Source organism: Lissotriton vulgaris, chromosome 3_2 (assembly GCF_964263255.1).
Source record: "Lissotriton vulgaris chromosome 3_2, aLisVul1.2, whole genome shotgun sequence".
In the NCBI taxonomy this organism is placed as follows: Eukaryota; Metazoa; Chordata; class Amphibia; order Caudata; family Salamandridae; genus Lissotriton; species Lissotriton vulgaris.
In genome coordinates, this window is record NC_141690.1 from 223,456,260 (window position 1) to 223,482,836 (window position 26,577).

General features: G+C 45.6%; 1 protein-coding gene across 1 annotated transcript in view; it reads left to right on the forward strand.

Annotated features, from left to right (window-relative positions):
- Positions 1 to 26,577, forward strand: part of ATOH8 (atonal bHLH transcription factor 8) — a 56,559-nt gene that overhangs the window by 17,011 nt on the left and 12,971 nt on the right. Inside the window, exon 2 of the mRNA XM_086964244.1 lies at positions 10,765 to 10,956. Within this exon, the coding sequence (XP_086820370.1) occupies positions 10,765 to 10,956 (192 nt within the window). The remainder of the gene's footprint in view (positions 1 to 10,764; positions 10,957 to 26,577) is intronic.

Consider the following 26,577-nt stretch of genomic DNA (forward strand, 5'->3'; position numbering starts at 1 on the left):
TGAGTTGTTGGATGACCTTACTGTTCAACGGTCTCAAGACCCATCATAACCTGCAGCTGGGTGTGTCGGGTACCAAATGTGTTGCCTTTGCTAGGATTCACATGGGCTATTAGCAACACTTGTATTGTCAGGTTTTTCTGGAACCTCAGGATGTCTAAGATATAGAAAGGTGTTCCGGAGAGTGAAGCCGCGAGTTTGGAAGGCCCTCCCTCCAAACTCCTGGTATAGACCCAAGTAGAAGGGGAGTAGGCTGTGAGAGTCTGAACTTTGGTGTCACTCAGAAGAATCAATGATCGTCTTGCATTGATTGCTTTCACCGACAAATTAATGAAACTGCCGCAGAAAGTTGGTTCTGGCTCCTTACGTGCAACTCAGACCCATTCCCATAGCCGAGCGCAATATCGCTGTGCCTGTCCTTCTGGAGCAGTCCTTCCATGTCTCTGCTGTCATCACTGAACTGCTTTGCATGCAGCTGGGCGCCCTTGGCCCAGTGCTGAAACCGACACCGTTCTCCCGGGACCGGTCATCTGCGAGCGCAAAGCAGCAGCCGCAGGCATGAATACAGATATAGAGTTCTCACTCTCACCTCTCCCGCTTTGGAAAGGAATGCTGGTCCCGAATCAAAAGCACAAAAATAGAGCGCAACACATCCAAAAAGGAAACAACAACACAGTCCTATTCTTTTGCTGACATTGATCCAAGGAGATCGGACCAGAAATGCAGGTCATGTAGTCTATGTCACTGTGCAGAAATATCTTCTGAAAGAGCTGCCAAAGACGTGGCATGTTATGTTAGGTGTCACTTATATGACAGAACACTTACACTACTTTGAAATATGAGGAGAACTATCTTTGTTTTTTCTACTTTATTCCATTTTCTATGTGTGCTGCATTCCGCAGAACACAGAAAAAGAGGAAAATGCTTCAGGGCATTGTTTTTGTGCAGGAAGGTGTTCTTCTTGTACAAAAGCAATCCTGCTTACAGCGCAGACATTCAAGCTCCATGATGCGAGGGTGCCTGCATTGATGCTAGGCAGCACATTGTTCACCAGTGCAGGGAAATTACAGGAATGCCCCATATAATGTTAGGTACAGAGCATTCCTGTCCTTTCTCTATTGTGCTGTATGCAGCACAGAACAGCAAGGTGCCTTTCTGCGCTGCATTATTATTTGATACATTTACCCCTCAATACTTTATCAAGACTTTGCCCCATTTTGTGCCACTTTGCATGACTTTGCACCGGCACAAAGTCTTGATAAATCTGTCCCGTCATGGCTTCTGCTCTTATGAAAATGCATTTTGTTCGACTCAACGTTTAGGATACAAGCAGACAAGTATATCATGTCATGATGGCCCTATTCTGAAATCAATTTCATACTTTTGTGTGTTTGATATTTGCGCACTCCTTGAAGTTTTTATGTTGGTGTATTTTGAAACTTTTGGGAAAAATGAAGCTGCAAACGTGTATAGCACCAACCCCATGAAAAAAACACAATCCTATTTCAGGGTCCGGTTCCAACAGTGCACTGAACAGATCAGCAGGTGGGTGAGCAAAAATGGTTTGAAACTGAACTCTGGCAAAACCGAGGTTCTGCTGTTCGGAAGTAACACCTGCGTCCCCAAGCTGGCGGCCCCTGGAACTAGGTAACCCACCCACTCCAGTAACAAGAGTTAAAATCTCTTTCGACAGCGAACTTTCATTTGAGAGTCAGATTAATGTCATTACATCCTTCTCCTTCTTCTGAAACTTCTAAGGGAAGTCTCTCCATTTATCCTGCTGGAGTTGCAGAAAACGGTGGTATCTTCCCTCCTGCTATCCAAGCTGGACTGCTGCAATGCTTTAGTAATGAATTTGCAGAAAAGACTCTTTCTCAAACAACCTGCAGAGTGTACAAAACACAGCAGCTCCTTTAATGTTGAGGATCCCCAAGCATCAGTCTGCCTCTCAAGCCCTGGGCTTCCCATAAGGAAACGCATTAATTTTAAAGCACTCTGCATTGCGTTTAAGGCCCTACATGATTCTAGCCCTGACTATTTGAAAAAAAAGCTTCCAGTGTTACACTCCCTCCAGGCCCATACGCTCATCTTCAGCGTTTAATGTAACTGTTTCCAAAGTGGAGATCGAACTGGGGCCGCAGGAGCTTCATCATCTAAATTTCCAAGCTTGGGAATACTCTTCCCCAGATCTTAAGAAAATTACAGGACTGCTAGTCATTAGGAAAGGTATGAAAACATGACTTTTTAATCTATGTTCTGCTCTCATTCATAATTTTATATAGTTTTATGGGTAACCGCCTTTATCGGATACAGGGTCGGCTTTAGTGCTGTGGCGCCAAGTGTGACATTCATTTTTGGTGCCGCCACACCCCATGACCACTTCCTCGTATTCTCTCACTACTATCGGGCAAAAGTGCCCCTCATCACTCTACTCATAATTTATTGCTAAACACCGTGCCCTCCCCTGAGGTCAGCGCCCCCTCCACAGGCCAGCACCCAGTGCGGCCGCACCGGTCGCCCTGCCATAAAGCCGGCCCTGATCGGATAGTGCAAAGACGCTTCCGGGCAGTAGAACGCTTAACACATTTGTATTTAATTCATTTCATTTCAGGCCTACCTGCAGCTCTGGCTGTGATTATATAGTGGTGATAAACATAGGAGAATCTGATGAAAACAGGGTGTTGCGTCTTATCAGAACTAACGTTAAAAGTTCAATCCATCTCTCTGGTAGTTTTTGCTGCAAGGTCACATTTTTTCTGCACTTGAAGAGTGGGACGTCCAGTTCAATGGAGGTTGGCAGGACATTCTCAGCACAGGCTCTCCCAATGCTTCTCACTATGACCAATGGTTGCTGCCTGTCTGTGACAGCCTGATAGAGGCAGCCCTGCCCCCTGAGACCATGGCAGCTTCAGTTGCCTGCATGCTGTGGGTAGCAATGTGCCATCTGAGCCTCTTCAATCCTGGCCATCCAGCCACCTGGCATATGGGCCTGCTGGAATCAGATCTTTGGCTCCAGACTGGTCACAGAGTGAAACCCGGCTCTCAATACCTCTTGATACAAGCGGTGGATCCCCTCCGTAACCTTACCCGCTCTTCTCTCCGCGGGGCTTGGGCGCCAAGCCTGGATGCGCTAAAATGCAGTCAGGAACGTTAGCGACGGCAGGTTGGCGGAGACCTTAGATCTGCCCAGCTGTCTGATAAGTCCTTCGCCAGCTGTCCATCTCATCCCCTCCATGGATGGTGAGTCATTCCTGTGACATCAATGTATCACGAGTGCGGTGGAGGCGTAAAAGGTGCAGATTACGAAACGCGTTTCCGTCAACCTCTCAGTCTTGTGAAGAAACGTAAAGTGTCAGACTTACGTCTGGGGACATTGGGTGTAGTTCTCAAGCCAGTTTTGTGATTGAACATACCCATAATGCTGGATCACACTCGTTTCGATGTATCACTTACGGTATCTCTTTTGCATATCTATTAGAATGAGAATAAACTTTATTCGATCGAATTAAATAGGCCATAAAAGTACAATAAAAGAACATGCATTCAAATACTATTCATTTCCAAATATATCCATAACATTACATAATCAAACAGTTCATGTAAGAGCACAATCGTGCCTTGGCATTCCCCAATCCTTGAAGTCCAAAAAAAAGACAATGCATATTCAAAATCAGTTTGAGAAGGAAGTAAGGAGAACAAAAACCTCAACTAAGAGTCCGCTATGCGCTCCAGCCAACATGATTGTCGCTTCGAAGTGTCTGATATGCACTGAAGGATTCACCTGTATGCCAGATTTACAGAAATGTTAACTCAGGCAGAAATGAGAGCAGAGTATAATCAGAATTTCAACCTACTTGGTAAGCTTACTATAAGGGCCTGATAGTCTTGGACCCAAACCACGTTCTCACGCCTCAATACATGAAAAAGAAAGAAAAGGGCCACAGCCCTATGATGTGAGAAGGGTTCAGGTAGGCTAAGGAGGGCTATGAGGGGTCGACCAAGTAAAGTGCTGATAGTGCGGTGCAGGAACATTAGATAAGACTTAAAAAGTATTGTCACTTGCCAGACCACAAGCCTAAACAAATTAATTCAATTATAAAAAATGCAAAAATCAAATCAAACTCCCCCTGTGCAAGAGACGCAACCGGCAGGTAGGATAGTGTAACATGACAAAGGGACGGAAGATACACATTCTGGGCCGACACAGGCCTGCAACATCATATAATCCTGAGCCATCAAATATTGAGAGGCCCAGAAGTGACTTTCCATTCTAAACCCCTGATTCTTCCTAATCTTTGTTACCAATCCGAGGTGGGTGTGAACAGTTGTTATAATTTCCTCAGTAGCTAAATATTGAAGGAAGTACAGTGCTTGCATGCAATGTCTTAGGGAAGTTTTGTTAAAAGGAACTTTATTAGTACATAATCTGGGTTTAGCATAAAAACTACAAAAAAACATTGCATGTAAAGTACTTTATGAAGAGATCAAATCATAGGGATCGCGGTTACGCTCCCATTTATTGCAATAAGGGAATGCCACTTGCCGTTAAGATTTATTGAGTATGAACCTTAAAAGGATGCAATTCTGATGATGCTGAGCATTAAGTAGCAAAAACGGCTGAAGGCCAGTGAGATATAAGATGTGACCGAAGTCATGGTTCTAAACTTGTCCCACCTTGCTGCCCCATATTTTGCAAGTCCCTCACTATCCTTTTGTTGAAGGAGAAGCGGGAGGAAGGATTGTCAAACAGCTCTGGTCTAGAGAGAGTCAAAGTCATATCCCTAATCTCCCTCGGCCAAGGAATTTCAAGGCCCGTTCCAATGACAAACAATCTTCAGTGGTCGCACTAAACAGTGTCAGTGAGTCATTAGTCCAGACTCGTCGCCACAGCCTAAGAGGGCGGATCTGTATTTTGTCCTTCACGGGGATTAGCCCCAATTTATTAAGACAAATAAAAGTGGCACTGCTTTGGGGTTGGGAAAGCAGGGGGCGATCCTATTTTAGTTAACTATAGATCATGAACTTAATTGAGGCCTTAGACCCCACCGGGCCCTGTAGGTTGCTACGCTCAGGCATTTCGTGTGATAGATTGCTAACGTACAATGTCCAGGTCTCCTTCCTAATTTAGCGACAAATCAGAAGAGTGCATTAATAATCCACACAAACTCACTGTTCCTGGTCTCCAACTGCTGGCATCAAGACCCAGAGTTATTAAAAACTAGACCAAGATAACTAAAATTATTCGCAGTTTGGGTGAGTCTAGAGTGTAAAATATTTTTGATGTAACCACATATGCAGAGCTAAAAGACATAATATTACCTTTAACCCCTTCACTGCGGCGGCTATTCCGCCGCAGTGCTAAGGGGGCGGGGCGGCCGCATGCTGGTGACGGAACCGCTCCGTCACCAGCATCGGTGGCGCTGTGCTTATGACGGAGCGGTTCCGTCACGGCCCGCCCCGCTCAATAGAACGCTCAGCGCAGGCGCGGAATTCGCGCCGCGCATGAGCAGCGAGCGGGCCATGACGGAACCGCTCTGTCATCAGCACAGCGCCACCGCAGCTGATGACGGAGCGGTTCCGTCATCAGCAGACAAGGGGTTAAGGTCCAACTCCTCCATTAAGGCTGAGAATTCATCTAGGAGGTGTTGCACAGAAGCCAATGGGCTGGTATTTTAAATGGAACCTGGTGCTGACCAAACATCTAGTGCTAATTGGCCTAGATATTACAAGGTAACATTGGACATTGAACATATGGAGAGGAGCAAAGTACTGCTATCAAAAATGAGTTGATCTTTATCTTGATGGTCAACTAGAGTGTGTGATGAACTTCCACTTAACAAGCTCCATTTCGCTCTAACATCAAATTGCATCAGCAGCATCTGCAAATAATTCATGTTAACTAGGGTATTATTGAGGATGTCCATCCAGTTAGTGATCCTTACCTAACTGGACGCAAGCATTTTTAATATATTTGAAATAAATATTTACTAGAATAAAGCATAGTCATGGGTGACCGCTGGAAGGCTGCTGAGGTGGCATTTTATGCATGTGGAAGCAGCATGAGCCAACTCGAAAAGGGTCTGTTGGCGTCCTGGACTAATGCATCCCCTGTAGGGACCTGCGTTTAACCTCATGGTCACAGGTTCAAATCCCATTGGATCCACTTATCGTATGTGGTTGATCAAATGGGTACTGTGCTAAGACGCCCTTCTAGATAAACCTGTGCTTTACAAATACACGTAATGTTAAAAGGTAGTCTGTGAAGGGCCACTCTGCAAATACTACAACAAATCCCTTAAATTGTTCTCGCTTTTGCCTTTGCAAATTTTAGGGAATTTTACCATCACAATATTTATACATCTCAATAAGCAATCAGAATTTGGTGCCACCACAGGGTTCTCTCTTACAGAAAATGTCCGTAGACAGATTGGGGCAGTGTCTTAGACAACCTAAGGGATTATCTAAAAACGTGCAGTAGCAAGCACACACTTGGGTGTCGGTAGGATGAGTTGGAATATTTGCTAGAATGAGTGGGTGCCAACATGGGCCACGTCCACTCAGAGAGTTCTGGATACCCCCACCAAAAGCAGCGCGGTCTCTCTGTAGCGCAGAGCAGCATCTTTAGAAGATGCATCGTATTGAAGAGTCACATCTTCTGATTACATAAATAGTCAGGGCACAGACACGTTTGTTTTGCAACATGATTGCAGCACAAATTACAAAATTCAGTCCTCAGAGCCTAGGAAATGAACAGAGATCAATGTACTGTCATAGAGAACCCAGGGAGAAACGCTGCCATGATGAAGAGATTTCGGTTGCTGTCAGGACTTGCTGAGCTGGTTGATCAAAGTCGCCCAGTCCTGAATGAGCATTGAGGCAGGTACTAAGTATTGCTTATAAAGGTGTGATTTGCTGCTGCGGAAGAATACTGCACCTTTCCACTCTGTTGGACCCTTAAATACTGGAATATTTCATGAGCTTCTCTTCAGAGCTTGTTGTAAATTGTGTCTTCAAATGCAATACATTTGGGAAATTGTGCTTCAGAATGAATCATTTTGCACTACGAAATAAAAAACAAATTTGAGAGAAGAAGCTCCCGTGGGACTTTCTTATTTGCTTCCTTTGCCCTATGTTATTAAAACATAGGGCTGCTAGACCTTCCTGTATCTTGTAAAGTGGGTAACCATTTTCTTGTATTACATCGTTGTCAATGACCTACATTTCCTATCATTTAGAATCTCTACCAACTTGACTTTTTTCCGGGCCATATTAGTCACTATGTATATTAATATTTCTAGAATGATAATGTACATTTTATAATAGTTTCCATTAAACAGTAAACTAGTAATTGTGTGGAAGACACCAATCGATCACAAAACACAAAGGGGCCGATTAGGATGTTGGTCGGAAAGCCTCCGAACTTGCCTCTGAAGCCTACGGTTGGTGGTCCCCCCTGTTAAACCCTGCACTGTGTGGCAGGCAACATTGGGTGCCTGCCACAGCATACAGGGTTTTATGCACACCCTAATTTCTCTATAAGAGCCTTATTACAGTCGGTTTACGGTCGTAACACAAGCTACCATAGAGAATAGTGACTAACGGTTGCATCGTAATCAGGCAGTCGGAACCGCCGACCAGAGGTCGGTTGGTCCCAAGACCGAGACGGTGTTGGTCGGAAGCAACTCCAACCAACATGGTAATCAGCCCCAAAGCATTATGGATACCCCACATACCAAGTTGAATGTTAGTCTGAATTCCACAATTTCTTCTTCTGGGTTTACCAGGCTTAGGATTTAAGCATTATTTGGTCATGCATAGAAATAGATATTTTTTACCACGTCTTCAAATTTAAAGTGTACAGCAATTGACAAAACACAAATGCAGTGGAGGTTGGTACCCATAATATTTTGGGGGGGGGGGCAACCTAATAACAAAGAAATGGGGAGCTCGCTGCGCCATGACTACAAATTCTTGCCTCAGCACTAGAGTAAAAAATGCGTGCCTCCAAGTGCAAAACAAGCACCATTGTAAAGAGGAAGACATCCACATCGTTAATTGATCTGTTGTATTATAGAACGTTACAAACACGATTATGCCTTCAAGGCAAAATGTTTTGAGAAACTCAAAAGTGATGCGGTCTGATACTGCTCTTCACTTGTGGACCCAGATTTTAATATTGCAAGATTGTGCATTCGGAACCCAGCTATTTCCGCCATCACCTTATATGACTTGTGGTACAGCTTTTATAAGCTTGACACTTCTCTTCCCTCTAATAGCACTTGCTGCGAGACACCAACTTATCCTACTATATCCGTGTTGTGATCTGTCGACTTTACAAATCAATCACAAAGCAATGCTTATCAGACTTAATTTCCCTGCATCCAAAATTACACATTCCCTAATAGATCCCGACCCCTCCAGCCTACTCCCACCCCTGCTTTAAAAAAGGAAAGTTAACTTACCCATTTCGCTGGCCCGCCTCCTCCGATCCTCTCTACGTCTTCAGTCTGTCCGTGCGGCACTCGTGGTCTCTGTAACAAATAAACTCTCCAGTCCAATCCACACACTGCTGTCATGCTGCTGATAATGTTCGGCTGCATGACAGCAGCGCCAGGATTGGCTGGAGCGGGCTGCCTCGATGCTCCAGTAGGCACAGGAAGCTTGTGTCTGCTCGTCACCCAGCTGTCTGAGACAGCTAGGTGGAGAGGTTTATACTGTGCAGGTCAGGCTGGCCGTCGCAAGAGAGCCTGCCAGCCTGACATGCGCTGTATAAACTGGTGGAGTGAGCATGCCTCTCCTGCTGCCAATCAGCAGCAATGCCCGCCCCCAAGCATGTCTCAGGCTGAAAAAAGAGAAAAATAAATGGTAATAAATTCAATTTATTGCCATTTTATTGTCCACCTTTTGCTGCGCTGGCAGTAGGGGGACGACGCTACTGGTAATTAATTCAACTTATTATAATTTAATTTTTCACCTTTTGTGGCGCTGGCAGCAGGGGGGCAACGCTCATCTGCCCTAATGGAGGGGCCGCCGCTGCGAAAATGAAAATGTTCAAGTTTCTTTCGTAAATAATATCAAAAGAGTGTATAGAGCTCCGCCATAATTCACCATCCATCTCAACATGAAAGGGTTGATGGAAAATGTGAAGTGAGTGATGTAATAAAATCAGAACTATTTAGATTTGGACATTTATATGAACCTCTGGGGTTCTCTTTGGCTCATTGCTCAGCACAAACAACAGAGACCGCTCAGTTAAACCAAATGTTCCAACAGGCTCATCTGAAGTCAGCCAACTACCATCCCTGTGGGACGCAAACATACTTTAACTCCCTGTACAAAAATAAAGCGCGAGAACCAGAGGATAGGGGAATTCAGTAGATTATCATGGCCCATCAGCAAGGCCAACTCAAGGTCAAATGTCCATCAGGATGAATTAATGCTGCCATTGAGGAGATAATGAATTCTGACTCCACTGAGTGAGGATTGGAAGAAAAATAGCTACTAAATTGAATTCAGTATTCAGCATTGTTTGCGGCTCTGCTTGCTGCCTTCCAAAAGGTGCTTCCAGAGGTTGAAGCAATGGTGAACCATTCTTACTTAGAAAACCCTCCTTTCCTAATAAATATATTGTTGGGTTTTCACACTGTTGGGATAGTTATTTGCTGGTGATAGCTCTTCAGAGGACTGATCCTGTGACACCTTGGATATACATTTTGGAATACACTGATAACCCTTCTTAATACAGAGGCCTCTCTGATAAACCTGAACCACGCTTAGTACCACTACCACTTACGTAGTACCGCATTAGAATCTCCGCCCCCTCTTCCCTTACCCCTTTGTCGAATGCTTATGGACCATAGTGAAAAAATAGCAGGCAGAGCGTTATCATCTAGTGCTTCCATGCAGACTTGACTGACCAGCTGGAACCACCCAACACTCACTTCCAAAGTGTAACCAGCCCAACCTCGATGGCTAAAATGACCACCACTCTCATTTGTATGGTGTGATATGGCTCCTCATTCCCTCCCAAAGTGAACCACTACATTGTCACTTGTAAGCTGTGACCACTATGCTTACTTTAGAAGTGCTACCACATCGCCTTCACCAGCAAAGACCCGGAAAGACGTTCTCAAGCATCTCTCTGCTTGGGTAACCACAAGATGGAATCCATGCATTACCTGATTTGCACTTAATTACACAGATTTGTTTTGCCCAGCACCGCAGCGAGTACACAGTATTCACGCAATAGTAAAATTGACAGGCTACAGAGGCCAACTGATGCAAATGCGACTGGTTGTATTAACAGATGCATCGCTGGCTTAGGCGATGCCGCAAAGTGAACATGATGGGCTAGCTAGGTCCATCTGAGCAGCCTTGTCCTTGCGCTAACATGCACCATTAGTAACTCTCAGTCAAATGTGTAGGACAAGACCAAGTTTCAATCATGGCCAGCCGCTGTTGCCCATGTATACGTTCTAGGTATATACTATCTGTCCCTGAACATGAACCTGAGCAGCAGGGTGAGCTTTGCACCTTTTCTACTCAACCAGCGTTACAATAGGGCTGTGCTTTAGGCAACACTAGTGGTCCATGAACATCACTTTTATTTTTGTTTAATCTTTGATTTCTGTGTTCATTTTTGTGCATGAAAAAAAGTCAATCAGCAGCTGTTGCTCATTTTATAATACATTATCATATTTTAAGTACTTCACGGCAGATGCTCCCTGCAGTATGTGGTGGTCACTGATTACCTTACTTCGTTTACAGGTGCCGTGTTATTCGTATGGTCAGAAGCTCTCCAAACTGGCCATTTTGAGAATAGCCTGCAACTACATCCTCTCCCTGGCCAAGCTGGCAGACCTAGATTACACAGTCGACCACAGCAGTATGAGCTTTGCGGAGTGCGTGGAGCAGTGCACGCGCACCTTGCAAGCAGAGGGACGGTCTAAGAAAAGGAAGGTAGGTGAACTCCTTGGAAAAGGATATTTAATCCAATGTATTTTTTCAGATTGCATGTTGGGTTTAAGGAAAAATACTTTAGATTGGCATTGGTTGATTTTTTTGTCTACCTGAATACATTCACACAACTTATCTATGAGATGTATACCTTAGTAACGTAATATTACACTTTTTCTAGGTCTGCACTAATAAGACTGTGAACAAAGCATGTCATTTGTTAACTGAGTGTGGTATAAAATCTGTTATCAACCAATTCTGCAGTGGTGTAGCATTGGTTTATGTGGTAAGTGCAGGTCTTTAACCACAGATGGGGTGGCAAGAACCCTCCAGTAGTCAAGAAAACATCCTTTGTCATGGATGCAGCGCATGGGGACTAGACATGTGCAAAGATGTAAATGTAAATGTAAATGTGCTTCGATTTATATAGCGCACTTTAACCCAGGGGTCTCAAGGCGCTTGCTTAGGGAACCCGTCCTGGTATTCCCCTGTGAGATACCCCGGCCGGGTATCCACAAGGTGAAAGCCAGGCATCCCACCGCGAGGGGCCGTAGTGGAGATTAAGCAAGCTATTGCCCAGAGTCGCAGAGTGTGACCCCGTGAGTCGAGTAGGCACCGGAGCGAGAATTGTCGACTCCGTGGAATTTTGAGCCCGAGACCCGCCGAGGCAGGGAATCGAACCCTGGTCCACGGCCGATCTCAGCTTCCGGGTCTGCCGCCTCTAACCACTGAGCCACGCTTCTCCACTAGAAGCTCTGGTTGGTGCTGATCCACCGCTACCCAGCATGTGCCACTAAACTTGTACTACCCTTGGAGTGTGCAGCTTCCACACTACATCTAATACGTGGCTTCATGAGTTTGACGAGCACTGTGGAAGGCTACCCACAGAGATCAAGGTAATCATACAGGCCCACTGCTTTGAGCCTGCGCAATGGGAAAGTCTGGTCTCTAAAAATCCCAGGCGACTAATGACACAAATAGGTGAAGATGCAAAATACTCCAAGCAGCAGCGTCAGATACCGTACATTTGTGGCTCCCATAAAATTGCACATAATAATAACTTGTCTTGTTTACATCGCTTCATGCCCTGTAAATTGTGATGCTACAATTTATGGCACTCTATTTACTGACCTTCAAGACTGAGGATAAAAGGTTGATTGGGATTGCCAAGGTACAAATTCTTGAGGCGCCATCAGCATCTTCTACAAGGAATCAACTCAACATATTGAGCCATTCCTCCAGCATGCTGATGATAGTTTCACACCTGTGACAAGACTAAAGCACAACTGAGCCCAGGAATACAATTAAAAGTATTTGATTCAATTTGGAATGCAGCTATGTAAAATTTATTGTGTGATTTGTAAAAATCTTACAATTAGAGCAATCTGTAATACACACCCTTTAAAACATAGCAAATAAGTCTAAAAAAATTTAAAAACTTAATCAGACAATTTTCCTAGATAATACCACAAAATAGGTTATAAGCATTATTTCAATCCATAATTTTTTCAAGACAATTAGGCAAAACTTAATATGGATAGTAGCAGTTATGATTTCATTACTTATGTGCAAAATCACGTGTACAGTGCAAAATGTATCCTAGCTATTTAAAACCTCCAAATTTACTAGGCTCGACTCACTGGCGTCCACTTTCTTTTTTGCAAGTATCAAATATTTTGGTAAAATTAGCGTGCATTTGCATCATTGTTTATCCAGTATGATTTAAACATACGGATTCATATAAACGACTAACAAGTAAAATAAAGTCCTACATTTGTTTATAAAATAAATTGCGACACTCCTGCTAAAATTGAGAGTTGACCAAACTGCTACCAAATATTACGAGGGATGCAATGATGCAATTCTAAAATCAGCTGCCACCACACCGGTAGTGTGGTGTATAAGCAGATAGTGGGTGTAGTGTAGGGTTGGATTGGGATTAAAAATTAGCCTGGGCACGCTAAAAAAAAGTGGCAGACATTTGTATATTGCCTTTCCGCAAAACACGGCTTTGGCGAAGTTTTATATACACCTGAAAACAAGTGAGGCCACTTCTGCTTAGGCCCCCTGCCCCCGCTCAGTATGCACACATTAAATGGCCGGCCCAGGGAGAGAAAGGGAGTGACATCTCTGCCCGTTGATAAAAGGGAGGTAATGGACGCCCATCTGCTTCCAGAAAGGCCACTCAGAGCCACACTGGGCCGCTGGCGACATCTAAATACACCATACACAGCCCAAATCAACCGCAGGCTGCCAAAAAAGCAGCCCACAGCTGGAACTTCGATACCAGCCCCTCTGCCATTCCAGAGTGCCAGCCTTAGCAATCCGACCCTGGTGGAGTGATGCTGATGAGGCCTGGATTAGATCTAGCAATGTATAAATTGGGACTAATCATCAGCAACTAGACTATACTCAAGCCCCATCTATCCGATGCTTGAATTCAAGGCGCTATGGGTTGCTCAACTTCTTCAGTAATGCGTATGTAAACAGGTCATGTGATCACGTTTCACAAACAAGGTAACACCAAAGTGGACCTGAAACTTCCTTCTGTCTACAGGAATACACCAATTGCACTACCAGCACACAATTTGTGTCTACTGCCTCCAACGACAAGAGATAATTTCAGGTTGCGTTGGCCATGTCATCCCAGCGACCCACAGACTCAGTTCCGCTGGCGATAAAAAGGCAGCCATCCAAGTTGGCACTGGAGTTCTGCTAACAAAGACACATTCATAGGACGCAACATAAGACTTTGAGGCTAATCTGATTTGTAGAATCACGTGCTGCTTGGGGTTTTAAGCCCAGCTTGGAATATCATTCCACAAGAATGGGAGAATTGCTCTACAAAAGGCTATGGAGTAGCTCGAAGCAATTCCCTGTGAATGTTTCTGCATCCTGATTAAGCTGCATGTGTGCTATTGTAAGAACTCTGAGAAGGAGAGAAGCATGGGAAAACTGAGAACAAACGTACTATTATCGCCATTTATGCAACCGCGTTTTGTGTTTTTTTGTGATACAATGAGTGTGATTCACAAAACTTTTTGCAGTCGCGACAGCCCCAAAAATGTTGATTTGTGGTTAGAATTCTTGATTTCTGACTCAGGATTTGGGGGATTTTTTTTACCACAAAATGTAGTTACTACTACAGAGCAGCTGTCTGTACTGCTGATGTTCCCCAGTAAGTTTACGGCCGGGGGTAGGGACAAGGGTGTTGCCAAGGGAGAGGACGTGTTTACAATTGGGAATGTGGAAAGCACCTACCAAGTGGCAACTTTGTGGGGAGTATAAATATTTCACCCATTCCATTTTCACCCAATTCTTGCACTTGTTTTTTTTTTGCAAAAAATGCTGAACGTGTAAATCTTGTATGAATTTGCCTTAAATACCCCCATATTTTTATGGGATGTAGAAGAATACTTTTCTACACATGCAAACACATTTTCAGCAGGAGGGAAAATAAGGAAAAGTTTCAAATGTGAAAATGTACCTTTCCCCTTCACTCACTCTGGCGTATTGGTAAAAATACCAGTGGGACAATGCATTATTTACACTTTTCACAGTGAGTGGCCAGGCGTTTTTTTTCTTAGACTTTGGCCCAACTGGAGGAAGGGATGAGGGCCTAAGATAGGCTTGGAGACTCAAAAAGATCATCTTTTCATAGACATGCTATGTCTTACGAATGTCCGTGAGGTATGCCTGTATGGCAAGGTAAGGAAATGCCAACAGTGGCATTTATTTATCCAACTGGAGAATCAAAGTTCATATTTCCCACTGGACTATCTCTAAAGGGGTGTAACGCAGGTTCCTGCAGCCCATTGGGCGCAGGCGGGGCAAATTCAGCCAAAGGCCATTGAATATCGATAAGATATAAGAGACTGGGAGGGGGCTTGTCCCATTCTGCAGGGGATGGGACATCATTTTGTGTTACACTACTGCTGACTCGTCATTCAAAATTCATGCAGTAGTGTTGCTACCCATCTATTAAAGCGTTTTGATGCCTCATCTGGGGTATGAAGCCCCATATATAAATTCAGTTTGTGTTTCCACCGGATTGTTGAGAGTGTCAGAACTCGAGGGTATGTCTAGAGTGCAACACGTATTGTAAATCACACATCACATGCATCAGCTAAGTAGTTTAGTTTTACATAGAACATTACACACACAGACACTCAGCACAGATATGCCACATAATTGGGTGTCAGTCACCATGCTCACAACGGCACTGTCTACCAAGAAATACTACGTATCACCCTACAACAGCAAACATTACAGAGAACTCTGCATAGGCAGCCAGTCTAGTCTTGTTCTCTTTTTTGACAGTCAGCAGTCTCAATATGTAATAAAGTAACTGTAAATGGACCCCAATGTCAACTACCTTTGGGGCAATGTGCACCCGCAGCAGCCGAGGAGCCATCTAAGGAAGTTGGTACCATTTTCCAATCTCAGTGACCAAATCTCATAATTGATTAAAACTGACAAACTCCTCCAGGAAACATCATTTACAACACAGACAGAACTACACAGGGCCATTACAACGCAGGAACTACAACGAACGTGTTGTTACCACACTTTCCATTACCACGCAAGTCATTACAGCGACTTGCTTTAGGGAGCGCATTGTTGGATTTTAATTCCAACACCTTCCCTACCGTTGCACAAACTGGAGTTGGTATAGTAAAATATGCTATTCCAAAGTCCTGCGCTTCCCCAAGGCAAGTCGTTGTAGCGCCTTGCGTTGTAATGGAGCGTGTGGTAATGACGCGTTTGTTGTATTGCCTGCGTTGTAAAGGCATGCATTGTAAAAGCATGCTTGTTTACGTCATACATCCCACTCCTCCACCTGATTGCAGACAACCAGAAAACGACTCATACTCCAGCCTGCAATGGAAAAGTTTGGGATGTCATACCCTGAACCGGTATGTGCCCATGTTACCATGTCTCCCGTGTGTGCATGTGGAGTGTCTGTGTGTGTGTGGGTGGGTGTGTGCGCCGTGTGTTACTGTATAGACTCCAATCAATGTCACTCCATATTTTTCCATTTGCCCATGTAACTTATCCAGGGGCGTCTATTGCTAGTGTAGCAGGTGTAGTGGCACCGGGGCCAGATGTGTGAGGGGACCACTGCTTCCCAGCTATGGATGTCTTTTACTACATGAATGGGCCCTGGGGGGCAATTTCCTTGTATTAGGGCCCATAGTGCCTTATCAACAAGACATTACGCCTCAAAAAGACAGCCACACTAGATGGCTGAGGGAGGCTTCATAAGCGCGCAGTGATGGGCTAATATGTAAAAAGCAATTGAGCATCCCTCAGAAACAGCCCGAATCCAATTAGGGATGCATTCCTGCAGGCTGCCTACTGTAGGGCCGAATCAATTACTGCGAATCATCATCAAGCCGCGCTCGCTCGGGAGGAAGCCGCGCGCTCAGCCAGCCTTCCTCTGCAGAAGGGCCGGGTACATTAAAGGGCTGATTGATGCCTCTCCTCGGCCCCTCGTGACAAAAGGCCTTCTGTAAACTTGGGTTGAACTTCCCTCGGCATCCTAGACCCGTCGTCAAGGGCGGCCGTAAATCAGGCTGACTTTAATGGCCGCATAGGTGACTGGCAGGGGAGTTGCTTTGTGTTCTGGTTTCCTTTGTTTTGACACTTTTTTTCTGGCACTTTGTGTCTTGTTTTTCTAGCGATGCCGCTTTGAACCGACGATTTCTCTTTTCTTGGAAGCTTTTTGCTTTCAGTCTCAGTTCTAAACTTCTTTTTTTTTTCTTGTTTTGCAACTTTGAAGCGGAGCTTGAGTCAATAAAAAGACCCCAGTGTCCAATATTCAATACTTCACATCATTCAATATGGGCGATTTCCATTAACTAGCGATGTTACTAATCTAGTACTTATTTAACTCTAACCTTGGGTTCTGAAGTAGCGTGCTTCAAGCCACAAAGTGCTTCAACCCCCTCGTCAGGGGTAGTATGCACTATATAAATACAATATATCATTACAATTATTTAATCACCATGCCCTCACCAAATTTGTATCTTCGGAAGGGACAAGATCAGCCACCAGCTTACCGCCATCCTCAACACCTCCATCTCCACAGCTACCTTTCCCGACACCTGGAAACACACAGAGGTCGGATCCTTCCTCAAGAAACCCTCGGCAGACCTCATCTGCCCCATCTCGCTGCTCCCGTTTCCCACCAAAGTCCTAGAGAAGGCCATCAAAATCCAACTCACCAAACACCTGAGAGAAACATCCTTGTGAACTCCTCCCACTCAGGATTCAGAGCCAATCACAGCACAGAGAAAGCCCTGATCGTCGCAACAGACGACAACCGCACCCTATTCAACTGAGGAGAATCAGCCGTCCTGATACTACTCAAACTCTCCAAAGCCTTCGGCACTGTCTCCCACCACATACTCATTGATGGACTGCGCCAGATCGGAATCAGAGACAATGCGCTTAGATGGATGCCATCTTTGCTCACGGGCGCACCCACAGAATCCCTCTCCCCTTTTCACCTCTCAACCCAAGCACAATTCCTGTGGCGTTTCTCAATGCTCATGCCACAGTCCAGCCCTCTTCAAAATCTATCTGACTCCACTTGCAGATTGTCAGAACCCACAACATCATCTCCTACGCTGACGACACCCAACTCGTCCTCTCGCTCTCAGTGGACCCTACCACGAAAAAGACCAATTTCCAGAATTGTATGAAAAACATCTCAGCCTGGATGAAGAACATCTGGTTGAAACTCAACATGGACAAAACAGGGGCCCTGTTCTTCGGCAGACACGCCTCCCTCTAGAATGACTCCTTGTGGCCAGCAGAACTCGGACCTACCTCCAGTCCGAGAGATCAGGTCTTCAACCTCGGCATCATCCTGGACAGCAAACTCTCGATGAAACATCAGTTTCATGCTGTATCCTCAGCCCTTTTCCACACTCTCCGCATGCTCCGCAGAATTTTCAAGCGGCTACCCACCAACACCAGGAAAACAGAGACTCAGGCCCTCATCCCCAGCCGGCTGTACTACGGCAACGCACTCTATGCAGGTGCCACCACAGAACTCTTGAGAAGACTCCAGATGATCCAGAATGCAGAAGACAGACTTGTGCTCAACTTAACCAAGAGAACCTACATCACCCAACACCCGAGAGACCTCCTCTGGCTCCCCATCCTACAAAGATGCCAATTCAAACTACTGACCCACGCCTACAAAGCCCTCCACAACGCTGAGAAGCTCCAACTCACTCCAAACTGAAAAAGAAAACCACCCAATACCGATCGTTTTCTGGCAACGCTCCCAGGATATGGAGCGCTCTCCCTGGAGTCCTCAGATGCAAACCCTCCTTCTCCTGTTTCAAAAGGGACCTGAAACTCCTTCTCCTAAACAAATACTTTCATGACCAACGTCAACTTACCTAGACTTCTATATTGAGTCTCCTCTCTCTCTGGACATTCAAGGATAGTGAGTGACCGGACAATGTCATTCGCACCTTTTTATTTTTATTGCTCTCTCCTCCGCTGCACTGCATATTTATTTCCCATGCTGTATTTGTTTCTTTGGTTTGCTTCCTTACTGCCGGCCTTCTATGTATTGTAATGTCCTTTCTGCTGTTTACTGTGCGCTCTGATACCTATGGGTCAAGCTAGCGCTATATAAAACTTTTAAAATAAATAAACAAGGACCTGCCTGCATGAACCACCACCTGAATTTCCACCTACCATCCATCCATCACCTCGCACATCTGCTGCAGCCGCACCGGAGGACGCTCCTTCCCCCACCTTGTTGTCAAGTCCTGGAACACCCTTCTCCTCCGCTTCCGTACTTCACCGTCACTGACGGACTTCAAGAGGGAGCTCAAGACCCGGCTCTTCGACTATGACCCGCAGCACAACACCTGGATACCCTCTTGGGTGATAAGCCGTGCTCTAGAAAGACTATTTGATTTGACCTCGTCCTGACCTCATGTTAGATTCAACAGAATTGACTACACTTTCACACTTGAACAGTCACACTTGAATTCCCTGCCCATCTTTTCCTTCTAAGGCTCCCACTCTGGGCCTCCGTGATCTGTCCATCTCCCCACCTTCGCCCCACCCAGCCGCGGTCCATGCAGGTAACAGCGGTGGACCAGGGTTGGAGTAAGGGGGGTATTTCGAGGGATGGTTTTGAGGGAAAATTAAATAAAGAAATAAATAATTTCCCCGCTGCATCGTCTCCTGAAATACCCTCCCCCCACCCGGCCCCACCTCCCTATTTATTTAATTTATTTATTTATTTTGCATCTTGTACCGCGCAAACTAAAACCCGAAGGTGTCAAGGCGCCTAACAAAGAGATCAAAAAAAGCGGGCAGTCTTGCACTTACATGTACCTGCACGGACCACGACTGGCCCCACCACATCCCCCCCCTGCACCTCTGCACTTCAGTTCAGCTCTATAATTTATTTAGGCATTCACTTAGCTAGCTGCCCCTTCACAACTGTATAGATAACAGTATGCATCCTTTCCCGTAGGTAAGACACTCCACAGAAGGGGATACCAGACATTTACAGTGGGCTCATGGGCATAGCTACCATGGGTGCAGCAGGTGCAGTGGCACCCGGGTCCAGAGCCCTGAGAGGTCAATTAAACCCTGATATTTGCAACAGTTTCATACTACAACAGTGCTCAGAGGGGCATTTTCCTCGCTTGCACCAGGGCTGTTGGCATCCTGCGTAAGCTACCCGGTGGGCTCCGGGTAGTGTGGCTGGGAAGTAGCCTGTCTCCATTGGAGGGGAAAGACTTCTAAAACATCCTGCTGTCAACTTGAAGTATATTCGACTGGATTTTATAATTATTATTATTAGCAGTTCTGCAAGATTAGGTTGCTTTTGGAAAGGAAACAACCTTTTTCCATCAAAATAAAATGAAATTTCATCCGCGGGCCGCCAGCAGGGCCTTTCCAGCTGTCCTCACTCAATGCATTCATCCCCTTCAGGTTCTGTCCTTTACTTCATAGGAAACCCTGCTTCCCCGAGCATCTGCCGCGCGCCCTGCCCGGCTCTGACGGGTTCCCTGGTTCTAGCGGGCCTTGTGGCGGGGGCCGGGCCCCCCCCGTGAGGCCCCCGCTCCAGAGAGCTGTCGCCGGCTGCCCGGAGCCCGCGCCACGGGTTGACCGCAGGTGGCTCGCGCCACCGGCCCCTGCGCGCGGGTCTCGTCACGAGGCGGGGAGGGGGGCTGCAGGGGAGGGCCGCGAGAACACTTTGGATTGTGAAGAGGCAGACTCCATGGCACCAGCCCTCCCCGCACGCCTCTCCCTCCCCCTCAACCAGAAGGGAGAAAAGAGGCTTTTTTTCACTGTAAATAAAGTAAGGCATTAATAGACAAATTGCCTGACGGGCGGCGGGTCAAATGGACGTGGAAAGTGATCTCTCGGGCTTTAAAACTTTTTTTTTCTTTTATAAAAGGGCTGTATGCGTCAGGGCCCCCGAGTAACAGGGCCGCAGGTAGTCAAAAGGGCACCTTCTTACGATGGCAGATTCAAGCCTTTAGGCTATCCTCGTCAAAACTTTCCTTTCTGCGCTAAATTTACGCCTGTAGATAAATGAAGCCTATCCCATACTCCCTCCACACTTTAAACATTTAAACTCACCCCCAATCTCAAGTCACCCACAGTTGGAGGGCATGTACTGTTCTGTAGTGAGTACCTGCACTTTCTTAATTTGAAAGGGAGAGTACCTGCACTCCTCAACACCGGTGTAGGACTTTGAATGGGAGAGTACCCGCACTTCTCAATCTCAGCACTGGTGTAATACTTTCAATGGGAGTTTACCAGCACTTCTGAGCGCTGGTGAAATACTTTGAATGGGAGAGTGCCAGCACTTCTCAGCACTGGTTCAATACTTTCAATGGGAGAGCACCAGCACGTCTCAGTACTGCTGCAATACATTTAATGGGAGAGTACATGCCCTTCTCAGCACTGGGGAAATATTCTGAATGGGTGAGTACCTGCTCTTCTCAGCACTGGTGCAATATTTTCAATAGAATCGTACCAGCACTTCTCTGGTTCAAACAGCTATTCTATATAGAGGATACCTGCACTTCTTCTGTTACCATTCAAACACGGCATAGGATCACCCTACAAAGCACTGAATCTCTCCCTCCCTGGAAGCTCCAAAGGTTGAAAAGTATTGTGCAAGCTTCTCTCCCTTTCTCATCCTCCCTGCCTTTTGTCAATGTTTGATGCCCTGGTTCACTTTTGGGCTTCGCCGTTCCTTATCAGTCTACCTTCATTTCTAAGAGATCTACTGGTCTATTGCACCTGGATCTGGTTCTCAGGCCGATTAATCCACTCATATACCGGGGCTGACAAGGGCTCTAACTCTCTAGGTGTTATCCACTGAGGTTTTATGTGAGTGCTCGTGTGGGTCAAAGTGGCTCAAAGTATTGCCACGTGAGAGCCCACACAAACATTAGTAAAACTGCTTTATTTCTACCCGTCAACCTCCCAAGAAACTTTCTACAGTCTTTCCCTACCACTGCCTGCTACCTGCGGCTGTGGTAGAGACGACCAGCAAATCTACCAATGGTCTTCGCTTTATATGAGATTTCTCCCTGAACAAACCTGCCTCAAGAAATGAAAGCCAACTGTCCCCTTTCCACCTCCAGTGATAAAGTGATAACGAGCATGCCATTTCAAAGTGGCTCTGAGAAAATAATGCCATTGTCCAACATACACACCCGCTGCAAAAGGATAGGCCTGATCCTAGCCAAGCAGCGAGTGGCGAGACTGCGATTCATCAATATGGTCTCCCCTGCATTCCTGATTCCTATTCAGCCTGGCGGAAAAGAAGGCTGTCTCTCCTTCCACCAGGGCTTTTCAAGGAGAAGCAAACCTCCCCATCCTTGCAGCACTGAATATGTCTTCCTTTGCATTCAGTATCATCAGGTCAACGCCGGCGGACGCCCAGGTTCCCATTGCAGACTGTTATCCATGCTTGCAGGCACAAGTGTGCCCCACGCTACAAGAGGTGGCATTCTACCGGTGGGTTTATTTATGTTAACTTTTAGTACTTGATATAACCTGTCAAGTCCCTGGGCACAAGGTGGCAGGGTGCTTTACAGCATGGCTAAGTCATATATGGTACAGGCAGAAATAAGACCATTTAATTATCAGCGAGATTAACAGTGCAGCAGTACAGGAGTGTGAATATCGACTGAGCGAGATGGGTTGTACTGTGTGGCGCTACAAGCTGAATGCTCTTTTATACCAATAACTTGTTTTTATGTGTTATTGATTGTGCACTTTCACTATTTCTAAGTACCATGAATAACAGCTGTAACTATTTTTCAAGATAACAGTGCTCGATAAATTTACTGACTTCAGAAGGATGGACGGCTGAGTCAGCCTTGTTGAGAATCAGACAAATGATCTACAGATCACTAAGATGATAGCGGGGAATGCTTCACTCACTTGCTGCCTTGGCCATCTGGGCATTAATATGGTGACAAAGTGGTAGTCACAAGATCAGAATAGATAGCTGCATTTATGCAGTTCACTGAGGCCTTCTTATATTCACTCTCACCGTCATCAGTACCTCTGAGATCCTACTCCAGTTTGATTTGCATCATTATTGTTGCTTACGGTACTGTGACCTTTCACCCCTCAGTGTGAGGTTTATGCAACACTGTATAATAAACCTAGCTGTACGTTTGGATTAATGTACACTCACCTGCTCTTGCACACTCATTACAACAGGCCTCAAAATGCTCTGTTGAAGACACTGGGAGCTTGAAAATACTGACTCAGTGCTTTGTGATATCACTCCAATGAGGGACAGCAAAGGGCGGCAGCTGCTGGACCTTGCTTAGTCTTTGCCACACCTGGCATTGCCCTTACCACTCCTGGCTCCTGTGCCATTAAGGCCCATTTACTCTTCATAGTTTCCATTCCTTGCCCTTCCCTTATTCCTCAGCCACAAGCTGGAGGCTCCTGGTGTGTGGGCCAAGGGGGCCACCCTTGTGATGTGCTAAAGAGTCAACTTCCACCTCCCCTGACAATTGAGTCAGTTTACAGCCTCTGTTATCAGCTCTACAAATACAAATCATTACCCTGTGCATAGGGTCATCACAGTTCTTGATTGTCTGCACCACAATTATGGATCCAAGCTATAAAGCGAAAGGGCAAGTAACAAACAACAACGTGTGGCCAATGTTTCTATTAGCACATGCCCTTCTAAACTTTCTCAACACAGGTAAATGGCACGATGGCGGATGTTGATGCTTCAGACTCTCACTTAAACTGGAATGCAGGCAAATAACTGTAGTTAGTGACCAGAATATATTAGTTGTGATTGGTAGAGCCAATCAAATGATTCCATATATTGTACTAAAGTTACTGAGCGACAGATTGCTTATATCTATCAGAAAATAACCACAACTTGTGCCTAAACATGAGTCCACAAGGTTGACGGGACCCCGTGGTCCTCCATGTTCCCACAGCGGTATTTGTGTGCCGCTCTGGACTGCAAAGCCACGGTACTAACCGAGGAGTAACATGCAGGAGCCTCTCCTGCTTGCCCGTCAAGCCTCATTCTGAGCTCACACTGCTACCCCCTTCTTCTTGGTCAGGGCCCTTGAATCTTCACCTATATGTTGACTCAAACCAAATAGCAGACTAACATGTCCACCACTCAAATTAATTTCATATTTCCCTATATCGATTCCCCACTATTCCTGTTTTTGAGTTCCAGGGTAGCATGCTACTCGCCATAAAAAATGCACCTCATCAGGGGCAGCAAGTGCTATATAAATGGAAACCTTTTCCCTCTTCTATCCCTCCACTATCCTTCTTAATCCAAATACCAGACTAACGTATCCACCTCTCAAATTACTGTCATATTTCACTATAGTAATTTACCACTAATCCTTTATGGGTTCCGGAGTCACGTTCTACTCGCCGAAAAAACGATGTGACATCTCGTCAGGGATAGTAGGAGATATATAAGTACAATTACTTGTTGCATGTGGATGCAGAGATATGCTTTATACGCCATTGTCCTCTGACGCCTTCTGGCTCCACCCACTAGTAACTCCTAGCAGCTAACATGTATGCAGGGTGCACGCGTGTCACACTTTGTACGAGATGCAGAAGACAGAACTTTGCAGACAAAGCTTCAAGCTTAAAGGGTAACCATGGTTCCAGATTCTGCTGTAAAGGGGTCATTACTTTCCAATAATTACTAAGTCTCAATGATACTTTGTCTGATCTCTTAGACGTACACGCAGCTGTTGAACATCTTTCATGGCAGCTGTTCTTTTCTGTTTGATGCCTCACCCCTCACCCTTCTCCCCAGAGATCATCTCTTCCACTGAACTGTGTTAGGCATTGCAGCTGTAATACTGACATTCTGTAAGGGCCATAATTCCCAAAACATAGAGATGCTGTGACGGAGAAGTTGAAATCCGTGCTCAGCTCTCTCCATCTTTCATCCTACCGAAGGAGATAAAATGAGTACCTTTGAGAAGCAGAATGTTCTACAGCACTTTACATGCCATAGATAGATTACTTCATTCAAGTCATCATTAGTAGTACTAGTACTATGTTATGTTATTATTTATAGCGCTTGTTCACCGAGGTTTCTTGGCACTGCAGCAGTACATAGATTAACGCACAGATAGGACTTCATAGACTAAAATGATAGGTTAGAAACGAAAGGGAATTATTATTAGCTATACCAATATTGTTTCCCTTATTGTCAGGAAATTCTCCAACATGATGTAATGAAAGCTACAAACAGAGGTGGGCTGACTTTTTGGGAAATCAGGAGATTGCGTAACAGGACTGGGGCTACATCAGTCCAAGGCTCTGCCTCAGGTGATTGTCTGCCCCGGCCCTCTGGGACTGCAAGAGGCATCATTGTCCTGGTAACTCTCCAGATTTTTCCAACAGCAAGTTTGCCCCAGATGTAACCCCAAAAATCTGAAACTACCTTTGGTGGCCCCACAGTGCATCAAAGCTTCCTACCCGGTTGGCGACACTCTCAAGAAATGGATCTTCTCTGCTGACTTCCACGCTAGCTCCGGGACACCTCGCTCGAGCTAGATATGCGCTTTACAAATACCCTTTACTATTATTATTATTATTATTACCTGCACAGGTTGCGATAGCAAATAGGTCTGGGTTTAGTGTGCTGACATAAGACATGCTGTGCTGGTACATTAACCCCTTCGCTGCGGCCGCGATTTTACCACTGGGCGGTAAACAAAAGAACAGGGCGGGCCCGTGACGAACCCCAGTCGTCATCAGCACACGCCCACCGCGGGGCGTGACGGCTGGGGTTCGTCACCAGCATGGGAGGGGTGAAAGTAGGGCTCATGGGAGGGAGGCACTGGGGAGGAGTGAGAAGGCTTTATCTGAGTAGTTGTTCCTCATCTATTTTTATTTTATTTATTTAAAAAGTTTCATATAGCGATAGCTTGACCCGCGGGTATTTGAGCGCTTTACATACACCTAGAAAAGACAGAAGAACATTGCATTACATAGTAGGAAGGCGGTAAGGAAGCAAAACAGGGACAAAAATACAACATGAAAAATAGGTAAACAGTGCAGGGGAGGGAGAGAAAACAAATGAAGGTGGTTAACACAGTCCGGTCACCAACTATATTTGAATGTCAGGAGAGAGAGGAGTCAACTTGGATATTGAAGTCTAGGTAGCTCAATGCAACCACACAAGCGGCGCTAAAAGGACGTTTCCAAGTTGCCAATAGCATAAGGTCAGAGATGAGTGCTGTAATGGGCAGCACCAAGCAATGACTGATCACGCCTCAAGGCAAGGTCTGGAAGGGTCAATGTAAATAATGTAAATGTACAGGAATTTATATAGCGCAAATCACCAACCGGTCTCTAAGCGCTTGCTTAGGGAACCCGTCCTGGTATTCCCCTGTGAGATAACCCCGGCAGGGTATCCACAAGGTGAAAGCCAGGCATCCCGCCACGAGGGGCCATTGTGGAGATTAAGCAAGCTATTGCCCAGAGTCGCAGAGTGTGAACCCATGAATCCAGTAGGCACCGGAGCGAGAATTGTCGAGTCCATGGACATTTTAGGACTCAAGACGCCGCCGAGCAGGGTCTGATGGAGAAAGCCAATGGTTGAAGGAAACTGAGCCAAAGCCACTCTATGGATATTGTTAACAATAGGTCTTTAATTTAAACAGTTAAAACCCAGACCTAAAAAGCCGGGATTAAAAGGATCCCGCAAGAGCACCCTAAGCAGAGATGAAGTGTGACTTGGGGAAGAAAGAAGCATGAGGTGGAATCAACACCAACATTTAACTTGCACACGCCACTCTTGTAACTTATCGTTTGCTACCTCTTCTTGTATTTTGTTTTGACACATGCACAATTGTCACTTTTGCCTCATGTAACGTATCGTTCGCTTTTGTAACCACCTGTAATTTTCTCCTCATGTAACGCTACTGTTCCTATTGTGAAGCGCTCTGACTGACACCTTAGGGTGAAGTCCGCGCTATATAAAAACGCATAAACTAAAATAAATAAATAAAATAAAACACCAGACCGCCATTTGCAGCCCAGGTGGCCTGCTCCTCATCATGTTGGGGGCCTTCGCCTATTTTTTATGTTATT